General features: G+C 41.7%; 2 protein-coding genes across 2 annotated transcripts; both read left to right on the forward strand.

Moving 5' to 3' along the window:
• Positions 1-2,020: 2,020 nt before the first annotated feature.
• Positions 2,021-9,934, forward strand: LOC121295699 (arf-GAP with dual PH domain-containing protein 2-like). The gene is made up of 11 exons (XM_041220678.1): positions 2,021-2,643; positions 4,014-4,144; positions 4,543-4,634; positions 5,365-5,453; positions 5,835-5,950; positions 6,405-6,551; positions 6,734-6,817; positions 7,286-7,348; positions 8,132-8,209; positions 8,871-9,099; positions 9,611-9,934. The coding sequence occupies exons 1-11, from the start codon at positions 2,556-2,558 to the stop codon at positions 9,637-9,639; spliced, it is 1,146 nt and encodes a 381-aa protein (XP_041076612.1). The 5' UTR covers positions 2,021-2,555; the 3' UTR covers positions 9,640-9,934.
• A 1,574-nt stretch (positions 9,935-11,508) lies between these two features.
• Positions 11,509-14,846, forward strand: LOC121295910 (E3 ubiquitin-protein ligase RNF135-like). The gene is made up of 6 exons (XM_041221031.1): positions 11,509-12,201; positions 12,669-12,764; positions 12,839-13,069; positions 13,316-13,490; positions 13,767-13,850; positions 14,210-14,846. Exons 1-6 carry the CDS (start codon positions 11,638-11,640, stop codon positions 14,728-14,730), a joined length of 1,671 nt encoding a protein of 556 aa, XP_041076965.1. The 5' UTR covers positions 11,509-11,637; the 3' UTR covers positions 14,731-14,846.
• The last annotated feature ends 143 nt before the right edge of the window (positions 14,847-14,989 follow it).

Below are 14,989 nucleotides of genomic sequence, written 5' to 3' on the forward strand. Positions count from 1 at the left end.
TGCATGTTTGTGTGTAGAGTTGTGTCTTTCTGTAAAGTTGTTTTATTGTGTACTGTTGGGGACTGTGCATGGCATTTTACAAATGTGTGTGTGATCTTATTTTACTTGCAGAAATAAAATTTGCTATCCGCCAGCAACATTTAAAAAAATCTATTAATCCTGTAATTATGCATTTTTCATGTTATTATATTTTTATATGGAAAAATGTAGCATTTTTATCTTTTTAATGTAAAAGAAATAAATAAGCCTGTTTTAGAAGTTTCTTGTCACTCACAATATGTGCATAGAAACTGACATTCTTAATGTATATATTTTCTTTACCATGCAGTGGTTAATTATTTCTATCTAAACACATGCATAGTCAGTCAGCCCCCAGCCCTTCCAGCTGTAAAATACAACAGAATGATCACAGGCAAATTGGTTGTGGGGTTAGACTTTGGATTTACTGAATTCAAATATAGTTCAACAAAAACTGTCCTCTCAGATTTGTTTTATTAATACTGTATCTTCTAGGACACACTGCTCTTCTAAAACATTCTTATAAAGTTACAGAAACCTTGTGCAAGGGTTGACCAGAGGATCACAGAAAAGCAGCTTGTGAAGCAGCCTCCAATAAGGTGTAGCTGTGACAGTTTGTACTTATTGTCCAGCAGGATAATGTTTGGGTTTGCTCGTATTTTCTGTCATGAATGCCCCTTTATCTAATCTCCATTTGTGACCCCATGGGTCGACATTGTCAGTACCTTTTAGAATTGTGAATGCTTGAATCAGGTCTCCGCGTAGTCGTCTTTGTTCAAGACTGAATAGATTCAATTATTTAAGCCTGTCTGAAGGCATATGACATGCCTTTTAAACCCGGAATAATTCTGGTTAATCTTCTTTGCACTCTTTCTAGAGCATCAATATCCTTTGACCAGAACTGAACACAGTATTCAAGATGAGGTCTTACTAATGCATTGTACAGTTTTAACATTACTTCCCTTGATTTAAATGCAACACTTTTCACAATGTATCCAAGCATCTTGTTGGTCTTTTTTATAGCTTCCCCACATTGTCTAGATAAAAACATTTCTGAGTCAACATAAACTCCTAGGTCATTTTCATAGATTCCTTTTTCAATTTCAGTATCTCCAGTATGATATTTATAATGCACATTTGTATTGCCTGTGTGCAATACCTTACACTTTTCTCTATTTGATGTCATTTGCCATGTGTCTGCCCAGTTCTGAATCTTGTCTAGATCATTTTGGTTCATCCTATTTTTATGTCATCTGCAAATTTAACAAGTTTGCTTACTGTACCAGAATCTAAGTCATTAATGTAGATTAGGAAGAGCAGAGGACATAATACTGATCCCTGTGGTACTCCACTGGTTACTAGTAATTATATTTTAATTCGTGGCGCTTCTACCACGATTTTATTGTGCCTGTAAATGCACATTTCAATACAATTCAGTTTCTAACACCAGTATTATACATGTACGTAACTTACAGAAAGGCAAATAAACGAATGCTACAGTATACACACAAACCACATTCAACAGCATTGAAACTGCAGCGTATCGGTTTATATGAACATACCGTACTTGTTAAACGTGATTGGTGTGACCTAGACAGTATAACTTGAGATCGTGTTTACCTTTCTTTATAATTGTCCAGACATGCTTTGAAACCCACATTGTATTTAGTTTCGTAACTCGTCCTCTGCGCAGGGTCCAGGGGTCGGGCATGGAAATCCTTTTTTTTTTTTTTTTTTTTTTTTTTGCCGGGACGTTTCATTCCGCTCTAGCAATGCAGCGTGTGAACAGTGTATAATACATATGGCATGGCACTGTTTAATGGCAAGGATTCAGTTTGATAATTGGATTGTATGTATTGATGTATCGCAGGCCAGTGACATGCAATTTTTAACAAGGTTGTGCAATACTGTAATCGGTCACGTGTTTTTTTTTTTTTTTTTTTTTTTTTTTTAATACATTAGCGATACAAGTGAAAAACAAAACCATACAGATCACTGGCGACTTTGTATCTTGAAAGTGAGCTAGAGAGTCTTGAGTGCCAAGAACTGTTATTTTCACTTCCCTTTGTTTGCGTTCAGTTTTATAGTTTGTGCTGGGAAAACATATTGCAGACTGAAGGCTAGGCGAACAAAACATTCGGGGTAATTAAGCCACAATAAACACGACGAAACGCCCAGTAAGCAATGAAAGCACAGTCTCCAGTACAATTCAGACAGAATGAGGCTAGCACTGGAGAGCAAACTAGCGGACCACAGAACTATGGGTTACTTATTCCTTGTAATGTGATGGGGCGAAGTAGTGCCGTACAATTTAACACAACAGGTTAACAGTGCCTATGGTTTGTTGTAGTATTATTATCATTAGCCTACGATCTGGGGTGATCAGGTGAATTTCCTATTTTTTTACAACAGAGTTCGGAGTGTATTCTCCAGTTGGAATAGGATCCTGTAAACAGATCCGCCTGCTTAGAAAGCAAAACAAAATAAAATATAAAAACACGTTTGTCTGCAGCGCTGGTGCAGTAGAGGTCAGCGGCATGGACGATCGGGACCATAACAAGAGGATTCTCTTGGAGCTTTTGAAACGACCAGACAATGCCACCTGTGCCGACTGTGGAGCCCCGGGTAGGCAACCCTTACTTGTGTTATTATTATTATTATTATTATTATTATTATTATTATTATTATTATTATTATTATTATTATTATTATTAGTTCTAAATAATGTGCCACTTAATACTTGCTCCAAACATTTACGAATGAGTGATTTTGCTGTTACCATGGGTTATTTCTTTTCTTCGTGTACTTTGCTTTGTACATTGCGGCTGCATAGCCGAGACTGGGAGGGTTAATTTGCAGCACACTGGAATAACCTCTAGTGCCCTGGGGGCATCGGGTGATTCTTAATGGTTAGGGTAAGGTTTTAGGGTTGGGGTTGGGTCAGGATGGGTTGATTTCGTAGAGTTGCCGAGCTCTGGAAGTGAAAGGTGGGAGTAAAGGAAATGCTCTCGAATCATCAGGTGCCCTCAGAACACTTTCTAGCGGCTATTCCTTTACGCTTCTGACGGAAGGAACTCGTACTTTGTATTAGTATCTATAATATGCCCCCTGGTACTGTAGCTACATCTGCTTAGTTATTGTTTTTTTCTATTGTTTAAGGAAACTAATAAGAGCCATAGGCAGGAGAGGAAATCTCTCATATACACATACTGCAGTGCTGAGGGTAAATCTCCAGCCCTCAGGTACCTTCAAATATTTACCACCTGCACGTATCCGGTAACCCTTTCGTTGTTTAGTTCAACGTTTCTATTTCAATGTGTTTTTTTTTTTCTTTCTTTCAGGTAGAACAGCACTCTAGAATAGCGTTGTGCCAAAACTTAAAAAACAGAATTAAATAAAAAGGGGAGCAGCCCCGCAGATTCAGTAGCGTGCGTTTCTTTACAAACGAAAACAGCTGATGCTGTCGGAAATTGGTAGGACTTTAGTACTGATCTTCAGTACACTGAATTGTCTCTCACCTGATATGACAAATTGCTTCTGTCTGACGCAGTTTTTTTTACACAGCGACGTGGTGAAACTGTGATTTTGGAAAGTTAAAACTCTGGAGAAAAGAGTGATCTGTCTATTTATATAAACAGGCCATTTTCTGCAAGAGTCAAACCATTTTGCCCATGCATTACTGGCACAAATATATGTGTGTGTGTGTGTGTGTGTGTGTGTGTGTGTGTGTGTGTGTGTGTGTGTGTTTCGCCTGTTTACTGGGCATTACATTTCACGATAAATGTTCAAATGAATTATCGTGAGTCAGTCCCTGTAGTCAAGCATGGTTCCTCATTCAGGCAATGCCTTTATCCAGTCTTTGCAACAGATTGATAAAATAAACACGACACTGCTTTAGGAGCTGGGTTGTAGCTCTCCTCTAGCACGCTAATAATCCAGATTCGTTTGTGTCTTTCGTTTTACCAATGGCCTGTCTATCTGTGTGTTCTTCCTAGACCCAGACTGGGCCTCATACAAGCTGGGCGTGTTCATTTGCCTAAACTGTTGCGGAATCCATCGCAACCTCACGGAGATTAGCCGAGTGAAATCGATCAGGCTCGACTTTTGGAATGATGACTTGGTTGAGGTAGGGCTCCTGTTTCTATGAGGATTGCTGACCCGTCCCGTCCCGTCCCCCCCTCCTCCTTGAAAGAGAACGATGCACTCTAAATGAAATGCCTCTGAGGCTTCCTGGTACTGCATCCAATCCCAGCTCCTATTCTAGTTCCATCTCACTCCAGTGGACTGTTGCAATCAGACCTGCCCCAGACAGTTTATCCAGTTGTGTAAGAGAGATTTGCATATCTATAACAAGTTCAAGGATCATGAGATTATGGGCCCAATCAAAGACAGCTCAGTCTTAAATGTTGATAAAGCTAAGAGGAGGTAAGGGTTGGATATCATTGACTAGGACTCCTTCAAAGGGCAGCTGTGTTAAGATCTGTCGCTGTTCAAATGATATGACTGATTCTTCTATCTCTCTAGTTTATGAAAGCTAATGGCAATGCTGTGGCCAAGCAAAGATATGAGAAGAACGTGCCAGCTTTCTTCTATAGACCTCAAGCCACTGACTGCGCGTAAGTACAAGTCTCTTTGCAAGCCATCCAACACAATGATCCTGAAATCCTGAAATCGAACCTGCCAGTGGGTCGAGTCGCTGTGTCCTTGTGGGTGCACCTGGAGAGAAGCACAATGGTGCTAAGTGTGGGCATACTAACAGATACAATGTAAATGATTCAGTCTTTTTCGTTGTCTTCAAAGCTGGAGTTAGCATCAGCTGTTCAGAACAAGCATCACCTGTGTTTGTGTTCTGGGAGGAGCAGAGACAGGAATACAACAGCTAAAACACAAAGCAATGGAAATCTCTAAAGACTGACTTGAGCACAAATGGAATATTAGCATTTGTTTTTATCCCCAAATCACATGTTATCGTGCTGAAAATCTATTTCATCTTTATTGGTTGATTCAGAGTTTGCAGTTTTGAATGCAGCTGTTCAGACAACCGACAATGCTGTGTCATGCAATCACTGTTGGCTTTTTAACCGGGCTCTTGAACAACCTGAACGAGAGCCCAGCAGACAAAGAGAAAAGGGAAAAACATGAGAACTGGAGCTGCAGTCTTATGCAGCGTCATTGCAACAAACAGCCACGTGCAGGACAGACAGAACAGAAGCAGGGTGCCTTAGTTTAAAATATCTGACTGCTGCACTTCTCCCATTGAAGGTGTCTAAATGTGTATTTCTGATGACTGCAGTCAGGGTTTCAGCTACAGTTGTAATGCACGGTTTCTTTGTCTCTCCTATTCAGGGTTTTAAGGGAACAGTGGATAAGAGCAAAATATGAATGGCTGGAGTTTAGTGGTAACCACAAGGATCCCCAGGAAACACACTGCTCTGGTAATCCTGACTCCACATGGCTCGGTTCTGGCTGACCACTCCCACTTCACATGCAGAGATCGAGCAGAATAATCCCAGTCAATCCTGCCAATATGTATTACCAGCGTTCAATATATCGCTTTCCTGTAACCCTGCATTCACTGTGTGTGTAGTTCTATCATGTTAGCTTCCTATCTATTTTATAATGCTTATATTTTTTTTGACAGGACAGCTTCTTGAACTCCATAGAGGTCACACAAACTCTTTTTAAAATATATAAAGCATTCACTTCCTATTTTATTTAATTTATTATTATTATTATTATTATTATTATTATTATTATTATTATTATTATTATTATTATTATTATTATTATTATTTTTATTATTTATTATTTTACAGGTTGCCGTGAGGGGTTCCTTTGGAAAAGGGGAAAGGACAACAGACAACAGTTTTTTAAAAGAAAATTTATTCTTTCAGAGAAGGATTTTACACTGATGTACTACACCAAACAAGTGGTAGGGTTATTTTTTGTTTTTGTTTTTTTATTTTTTTATAATCCTGGAAAATAGTCTCATAAAAACTAGCTGAACCCTTTGCATAATTTACTCAGTATTGAAAATAGCTGAAAAAACATTTGAAGTAGTTTAAAACACTTAGTAATGTATGTTTTTCCTTGACATTTTTTCCATAGCACACTATCTCCTCACCTCATGTGACGCTGTCACGCATTGGCCTCCTCCATACGTCCCCAAGTAAAGAGGGGCACTGATAAAAAGGGACTGGGATTAATGTGCAAAGTCATTTTCCCAAACACTTTAATATGCATGCATTGTGCATTACCTTAGCACAGTTTACCATGCTTTGTACCAGGCTTTACAGAGCTGCAGCCTTGCTATGCTTTTCCTGTTGTATACAGCAGTAAATGTGTATAAGGGTGGTCCTTTCTGAATTATTATTTCATTTTCACAGTCGAAAGGTCCCAAGGCTGTCATCTCCATAAAGGATTTGAACGCCACATTCCAGCCGGAGAAAATCAAGCATCCTCACGGGCTGCAGATCACCTACCTGAAAGAGGATCACACGAGGAGCATCTTTGTGTATCACGAGGGAATGCAGGTGAGGAACAGGAACAGGCACAAAGACACGCTAGCTGCAGGTGGGCAGAATGCTTATTAGCCCCAGTTTACCACACAGTGCTACGAAAAAGTATCTGAGTTGTGCCACTTTGTTTAAATCAGAACCCCTTTTTCAATGATATATGATTTATTATTTATTTATGTCCTTATTTTGTCTTACAGGAAATTGTGGGCTGGTTCAATGCTATCAGAGCAGCACGCTTCTCATATCTGAAAACAGCTTTCCCCACTGCCAGCGACTCAGAGGTAAGCACACTATGTTGGGAGAGAAGGCGCCACATGAGTTCCGGCTGTACAGTATCTTCACCTGCATTTACATGGTAGTGCGTGACAGCAGCTGCATAGTTCATTCAAGTGGTTGGTAGGAAAGCATATGTTACTTAGGGATATTTTCAATATAATTAAGCTAAAGGAACACCTACCTACCTACATACATACTGTAGGTAACTTTCCCATAACCAGAAAGCTGTGTTTGCACTTGTACGGAAACAGTGTAGTGTGCCAGGGGTCAGCAGGTAAAGTTTGAGTCCTGTACTGTCTGGTTCTAATCTCCTTTCAGTCTGCACACTTCACACACCACGCTGGCCAGTTGCATAGGGTTAATATAGCTGCACTGTGATGAGAATTTCCTGCACTGAAGGTGATTTCTGCTCTGCAGTTTCTGGGTTTCAAAGTGAGAATATACAAACTGAAACTTTTTCCTATCTTCTCCAGCTTGTCCCGTGGATAACAAGGAATTATTTAAAAGAAGGGTACATGGAAAAGACTGGTCCAATGGTATGTATACAAAAGAACCAGGATTTTGTGTGGGGCAAAGAATGCATCCTGTATTTATAAAGACATTAAATGCATCCTGCATTATATAGAGAGACATGAAGAAGAGAGAAGACCAGGGTTGAGGTCAATTCTTTTTATTCCATTCCAATTCCTTTAGAGAATCAATTCACAATTCCAATTCCCATTTAATCCATTCCAATTCCTTTAGAGAATCAATTCACAATTCCAATTCCCATTTAATCCATTCCAATTCCTTTAGAGAATCAATTCACAATTCCAATTCCCATTTAATCCATTCCAATTCCTTTAGAGAATCAATTCACAATTCCAATTCCCATTTAATCCATTCCAATTCCTTTAGAGAATCAATTCACAATTCCAATTCCCATTTAATCCATTCCAATTCCTTTAGAGAATCAATTCACAATTCCAATTCCCATTTAATCCATTCCAATTCCTTTTACAACACAGGCTTTATTGAGCAAACACATATACAGCTTGTCAAACACTTGCAGTTCCATGTGTTGTTGACAAGCTGTGCATATGTTTGACTGACAAGTTAGTTACTATATATATATATATATATATATATATATATATATATATATATATATATATATATATATATAGTAATTGAAAATAGCATTGGAATAATAAAAAGGGAATTGACTCCAACCCCAGACTGAGACGACCAATGTTAATGATACCTATGATCCTTGACTTTATGGAACATCATATATTGAATATTTGCCTGCGGGCTACTGATGACTTTGTGTTTCGCAGCAAAGGGAACCCTTCAAGAAACGATGGTTCATTCTAGATTCCCAGGATAGGAAGTTGCTCTACTTCAAGGATCCCTTGGTAAGAGCCTGTGCATCTGCAATACTGTGCATGCAACCCCCTTTCTGACTCAACACTATGCATGCAACCCCCTTTCTGACTCAACACTGTGCATGCAACCCCCTTTCTGACTCAACACTATGCATGCAACCCCCTTTCTGACTCAACACTGTGCATGCAACCCCCTTTCTGACTCAACACTGTGCATGCAACCCCCTTTCTGACTCAACACTGTGCATGCAACCCCCTTTCTGACTCAACACTGTGCATGCAACCCCCTTTCTGACTCAACACTGTGCATGCAACCCCCCTTTCTGACTCAACACTGTGCATGCAACCCCCTTTCTGACTCAACACTGTGCATGCAACCCCCTTTCTGACTCAACACTGTGCATGCAACCCCCTTTCTGATTCAGTGTTAGTGTGAAAAACATTGCAATGGCTTTTTGACATCTGTGCTGGCTGCATAATCACTGTACTCAAAAAAAGAACATAAAAAAGTCTACAATCATTTATAAGAAAGTCTACATTCGTTTATAAGAAAGTCTACATTCATTTATCCATAAAATTATTCTTTTCTTTTCTTGAAGCCAGACAGACAGGCAGTGGTTCCACGTGAAACTATTCAGCTGTATAAAGGACATGCCTGTACTGTGCTGCTCATAGCTGTGTTGTTTTTCAGGCTGCAGTGGAGAAAGGCGTCGTTTTCATTGGGAACACGGAGCACGGATACAAGGTGACGAATATCCTGCCAAAAAGAGTCTGGGGAAACTGCTGGAAGTGCGGCATCACCGTGGAAACCCCGGAGAGGCAGTTCATCTTCACCTGTGAGAACGAGAGGGAGCAGCGCGAGTGGATGGAGGCTCTGAACCAGGTCATCTCCAAGCCCATGTCCCCACAGGACTATACGAGTGAGTGCAGCCGAGGAGGCCGGAATGAGGGCTCTGCATCGCCAGCTCATTCTGTATTCTAAAATCAATCTGCTTTTCACATGTTCATTAGAATCTGGTTTAGCTCAGATCCTGAAGTTATTCCTTCACTGGCATTTGTGTTTATTTTATTAAAGTATTTAATAAATATATATAATATTTTGTTTGGGGGGGGGGGGGGGGGGGGGGGGGGGGGGGGGGGGGGGGGGGGGTCGGGGGGGGGGGGGGGGGGGGGGTGGGGGGGGTGGGGGGGGTGGGGGGGGGGGGGGGGAATTCTTTGTGTCGAAATTAAGTTATATAAATCAAAAATAACTTTCATTGAGTATAAATGAGAACAGGACAGGATATTTATTTCTACACTACCTCAGACTGGGAATAACGAATCCTGTGAGGTTCCAGCGTGATTCCCGACAGCACATGTATAACATCAGGGTTACAAGCCTGGCTATGCGTTTGTTTGTTATGTATAACAGCAGGCTCTTTTGTTTTGCAGTGGAAGCCAACGTCCGACGAAGGCGATGACAGCCCTAGGGGGACCTTAACAAACCAGAGGACCCCACTAACTCAAACATTAACCCTTAACAAACCAGAGGATCCCACTAAGCCAAACCCTAACCCTTTACACACCAGGGGATCCCCACTAGCCTGTGAAGCAGCAGGGGAACCCCAGGGGCCAGTCAAAGGGACTTTGAACCAGCAGTCAAAAAGACCTGGCCATAACTTTCACCCTTCCAGTCGCCACAGTTTCCATTTCATTCTGCTGCTTTGTGTTAGCAGTGTAAGCCTGTGAATAACACCTTGAGGACTTCAAATGAGATTTCTATTTTTTTAATAAAATAATAAATAAATAAAGGGTTGATAGAAATTCTTAAGGTCAGTTTGCACGGTGTTCTGTATTCGAAGGCCATTATTTATTAGCTGTGAGGAACAAAAATAAAAACAGAATTAAATAGCGCCCCTTCGTGCCATGCTGCTGTGAAACACATGTTGCTCTGCAGCTGTGTTCTCTGTTAGTGTGGGCACACATTACACCTACAGTCTAGTGCCGTGGTGCCAAGCGTGCGCCCCTGGCCTGAAACGTAGTCTCCTCAAGCCACAAAGTGGCTTTGTGTTCCCTCAGCTTTAGGCTTCAATTCTACAAGTTTTATAGGTGTGGGACAGTATGTTTCATTCACATAACAGTGAAGACAGGGACTATATTAGGCTAAAGGCATGGCTTCAATAAGAAGGGAGATCAGAGAGCTCAAGGGATTATTTACAGATCCGACCACATTATCCTGCGGACACAGCTATTGTATGGAGCGTATCAAGACGTTCCGTCATGTCCATTCAGAATTTGCTTTATAATTTCAAATTCAAATATTTTACATAATAGTTACCCTAACTGAAAATTACAGGTATGATATCAGTGTAGTTAAAAGTGAATTAAAAGTACAGTTTGCCACCTTTCTCTTCTGTCAGCCCGCCGTTGTGGCGGTGGAAGGTGAGAGTAGTGACTTCCCCCCCCCCCCCGGGCCGGCCTGGTCTTGGGTTGACCGGACCCAGAACCCAACCCCACCCCACCCCACCCCACCCCACCCCACCCCAATGATACCATACGTCCTCGATATGCAGAAAATTTTTTTTACGGTACGCAGAAATGTCAAGTGCAGTCCACAGTAACGCAGAGGTCTCCGGTCCCCGTTGGTAACGAGTTCGGCAGGGGAAAAAGATGAAATTATACGGGGGAACCTATGACAAAAGTCAGAAGTCGTAAATAAAGAACTAGTCTGTCCATTGCCCACTTTAGCGAAAGATAAGATGTCATACGTGAGGCTTAGTCTTCTCGGTCACTGGCGCTACCGTCAGACCGTCGTCAATGTTAGGTACGGAAATCCTATGGGAGTCTTCCATCCTAAACCTTGCTTAACTTTTGACAAATAAAGACTTTATGCTTCAAGTTGCTCAAAAGTCACATGAGATAAGGGGAGATTCCCAGATAGTTCAATACTTAGCTAACGAATAATAAAATATCCCTGGATACTGTTTCAGGTCGGTTCAGTTTAAAGACATACAATGTGATATCTGTATATTACTATATGCAATCCAGTCAGAGGCATGTATATGCAAGGGCTGTATATATGCTTGAATATATTTGTCGAAGCATTATATTACACATCTACGGGTGAATCTTTTGTCACTCTGAAAAGTGTCAGCTGCGACATGACATAATTACATCCATCAGTGCTAGGATAAATTATTACAGGATCAGAAAATAGAAACCCGAACTCTTATTATGTTACGTAGTGTAACAAGCACGGCCCCTTTGTGAACTACAAGTCCCAGCATGCTTGCGTGTTTTGTCAAGCAGTGCAATACATGGATAAATAACGTGGTTCTGTCATTTCCTGTAGTTTACAGTACCGGTATGTAAACCAACGGGCTGCTGTAGATAGACGTCATTTGACAGCAACCTTAAAACTATTTTAAGTTTCGGTTTCCTGGGTTTCATAGGTGCGGGACAGTTTCGTTGGCATAACAATGGAAACTAGCGTTACATCACAGGCTACAGCCATGGCATCGACTCAGGAGCTCGAGTGTGTGATATGCACCGAATTATTTAGAGATCCGACCACGTTACGCTGCGGGCACAGTTATTGCATGGAGTGTATCATCGAGTTCCGTGAGTCCAAAAACAACAAATACAACCAGTACAGCTGCCCAATATGCAAGGACCCACTGGGGAAAGAACCCCAGCTCAAGAAGAACACTGCACTGTGCGCCTTAGTCGAGTTAGCGTTACGCATAACTGCAGAACAGAGGAAGCCTCGGAGACCTACCGCCTCCGAGCAGGGGAACCGCGACCCCCTGCGCGACCCCTGCAACACAGCGGCGTGTCTCACCAGCAAGGTGTCGTGCTGCCCCGAGGACGGTAAAACGCATGAAAAAGAACATTTAAAAAGCTGCAAAATCCTGTGCAGCAAGCACCCGAAATTCATCGAGTTTGTGTGCGATACCGACGGGGAATATCTGTGCGTGGATTGCGTGGCTGCGCATCCCGCGTGTAGTTGCAGCAGTGTGCAGGGAGCGTTTGAGAAAAAAAAAGTAAGGGCGGACGTGTTACTGTGTTTGTTGAGCAAAAAATAAATAAATAAGAACAAGACATTTTAACTATGTTATGTGAATGGAATAAACCGCTTCTAGAACAACACGATGAAATGTCTATTGTATTAATTTAGTAATAGCAGATCTGAGTCAGTTTTGAATTGTTTCAGAAATGTCAATCACAATTCCAGCTATAATCATGTTTACTCGATTTATTATACGTAAACCAGCAGTAATCACAGGTACGAATACACACGCTAGAAAATGACAATTAGGATAGAAGCCAGGGCTGCTTGGTCATAATATCGCTTTGTCGCTCCACTAGCCGGCAGCTTCTACAGCATACAGCCAGTTTCATGCGTTAAGTTAGCCCTCACAGTTCTTAGTTTTTTTTGTATCAAAAGTTTCATTTTTGAAAAAAAATAAGGTTCAAAGGTGTAGGTTTAACATTCGTTACCTTTTGAAAGGAGACCCTGAAAAGAAAGCTAGCGTCGGTGACATCTGCCGTCCAAACAATAGAGGAGAGCCTGGCAAAGAGGGGCAAAGAAAAACGCGAGATCGAGGTAAGTAGCTTTATTCAGAGAAGGAACTGTGGCTTCTTCAAACAAAAGTTCAACATGCAAGACTTGTCTTTCAGGAATCTGCTGCAAGGACAAACGAGTCACTCAGCAGAGAGTTTGCAGAGTTGAGACAGATTTTGGAGGAGAGAGAGAAGGCAGCGCTGAATGCCGTCAGTAGCAGTGGGAAGGCGGCCAGCAGCCGGGTGTCAGAGATCATTCAGGGTCTGAGCTCAGCCCGGTACGCCCTGCAGAGAAAGAAGAGCGAGTTGGAGATGGTGAATGTGAAAGACTGGTTTGAATTTTTGAGGGTAGGTCGGATCGACTCGGAGCACGTTAGGTGGGCTTTTGTGCCAAACTGGTTACTCACCCAAGATCAATATTGAGGGTCTGTTTTAAACATTTGTTACATTTTTAAATAACATACATGCATTTTTATAATACAAACATGTTCATTAATATTAACTCTAACATTCACGCACTTATAAATCTAAACCCATAACCCACAATGTGGAACGTTTTGTCCTGAGTGACGAGCCTGCTTTGCTTCTCTTAAGACCGATCTGCCTGAGTCTGAAGAGAGTTCCCTTGCTGTGGATGAACAGAGCGCAGCTCAGATCCAGGAGCAGGTGTCTGCAGTGAAGGATGCCATCGCTGCCCTGAAGGAGGATGTTCAGTCTAAACTGGACAACGCCATAAAGGCTTTGCAAGCCCAGCAAACCCAAACAGGAGGTGGGATTGCAGGACACTGAAGTCTCCTCGGTGTTCATATAATACAGAGATAAATGAAAAACTCCTTGCCTGTCGAAGTCCTTGCACAGTGCCCTGTGCCTTTTAACCCTGGAATGCCCGAGCCATTCTATGTGACAGCTTTAAATTCTGTTTCTTGTACAAACAGAATATGCAATGGGAATATGCAGTACACAGATTCTGTGGGGGCTGTGTATGTTTCTTTGTAATGCCACATGTGAAACTAATGGATATATGTATATATATTTACATCTATAGAAATTATAGAAGCTGTTCCAGAATCAGAAGTTGCTGAGCCTGAAAATGATACTGCCTCAAAAAGATCGGCTGAACTTATCCAGTGTGAGTAATGCAGATCTTTAAAAAGTAACTCAGTGCTAGTATTCAGAGCAGACTGTGGCTCCCCAGGTCTGCTCTGTAATTGCAGTTATAATTGTAGTTGAATCTTGGCACACCTGCATAATTGTAATTGTAATTATACCATATAATTGATCAAATTCCAGCTCAGTTACGCATGTATTTGTCATTCGATCATTATTCTTGTATTTTCCACCGCTGCAGAATAATTGTAACTGAACAAAATACCATTGTAATTGTAACTGACACCCAGCTGTGATTCAGAGAATCAGTAAAGAGGTGGAGTCAGAACGTAGCCCTTCTAATAAAACAATTCAGATTTTTTTAATATGTGTTTTTTCCAGGTTTTGCCAACCTCACCTTTGACCCAAACACAGCCCATAAGCACCTGGCACTGTCAGAAGGAAACCGCAAAGTGACGGTGAAGCCCAATAACCGGAGAGTTCCAGACATGCCACAGCGCTTCACAGTTAGCCAGGTCATGGCTTCCACAGGCTTCTCTGAGGGCTGCCACTACTGGGAGGTGAACACCCGTCTCAGCAAAGGCTGGGCCATCGGGATAGCCTACCAGCGGCTGGGACGCGAAGCCACACTGGGGAGGAACGCCCTCTCGTGGTGCGTGGAGTGGAGCAGCTCACGCCTCTCCGCCTGGCACGGCAGCGTGGAAGTCAGGCTTCCTCAGGGGCAGCCCTCTGGGATAGGGGTCCACTTGAAGTGTGACGAGGGCAGGGTGAGGTTCTACGCCGTGTCTGAGACAGAGACCCTCCTGCACACCTTTGAGGTGCGGTTTAATGAGCCGGTTTTTCCAGTGTTTTGGTTGTATGGGCTGGATAAGGGTAATGCTTTGTCTTTTGTGGAGCCGTAGTAAGGGAGAGACTCTGGTGGAAGAAGTCTGGATAATATGTGTGTGAATGTATAACTTGATGTCTTTCAATGATCTTACAATAAGTGCAATAAATTAATAAATAAAAGCTCATCTTGAACGTGTGGTTTATTTTAATTTTCCTTTCACCCTTTAAGTTATAAGTCACCTTGAATTTTGTTTTCAAGACTGTGCTGTGCATCTTGTACACAAAATAAATAAATAAAAGCAAAACTTCACTGACACCTGTACTCACAATTAT

The sequence above is a fragment of the Polyodon spathula genome, chromosome 20 (assembly GCF_017654505.1).
Source record: "Polyodon spathula isolate WHYD16114869_AA chromosome 20, ASM1765450v1, whole genome shotgun sequence".
Taxonomy (NCBI): Eukaryota; Metazoa; Chordata; class Actinopteri; order Acipenseriformes; family Polyodontidae; genus Polyodon; species Polyodon spathula.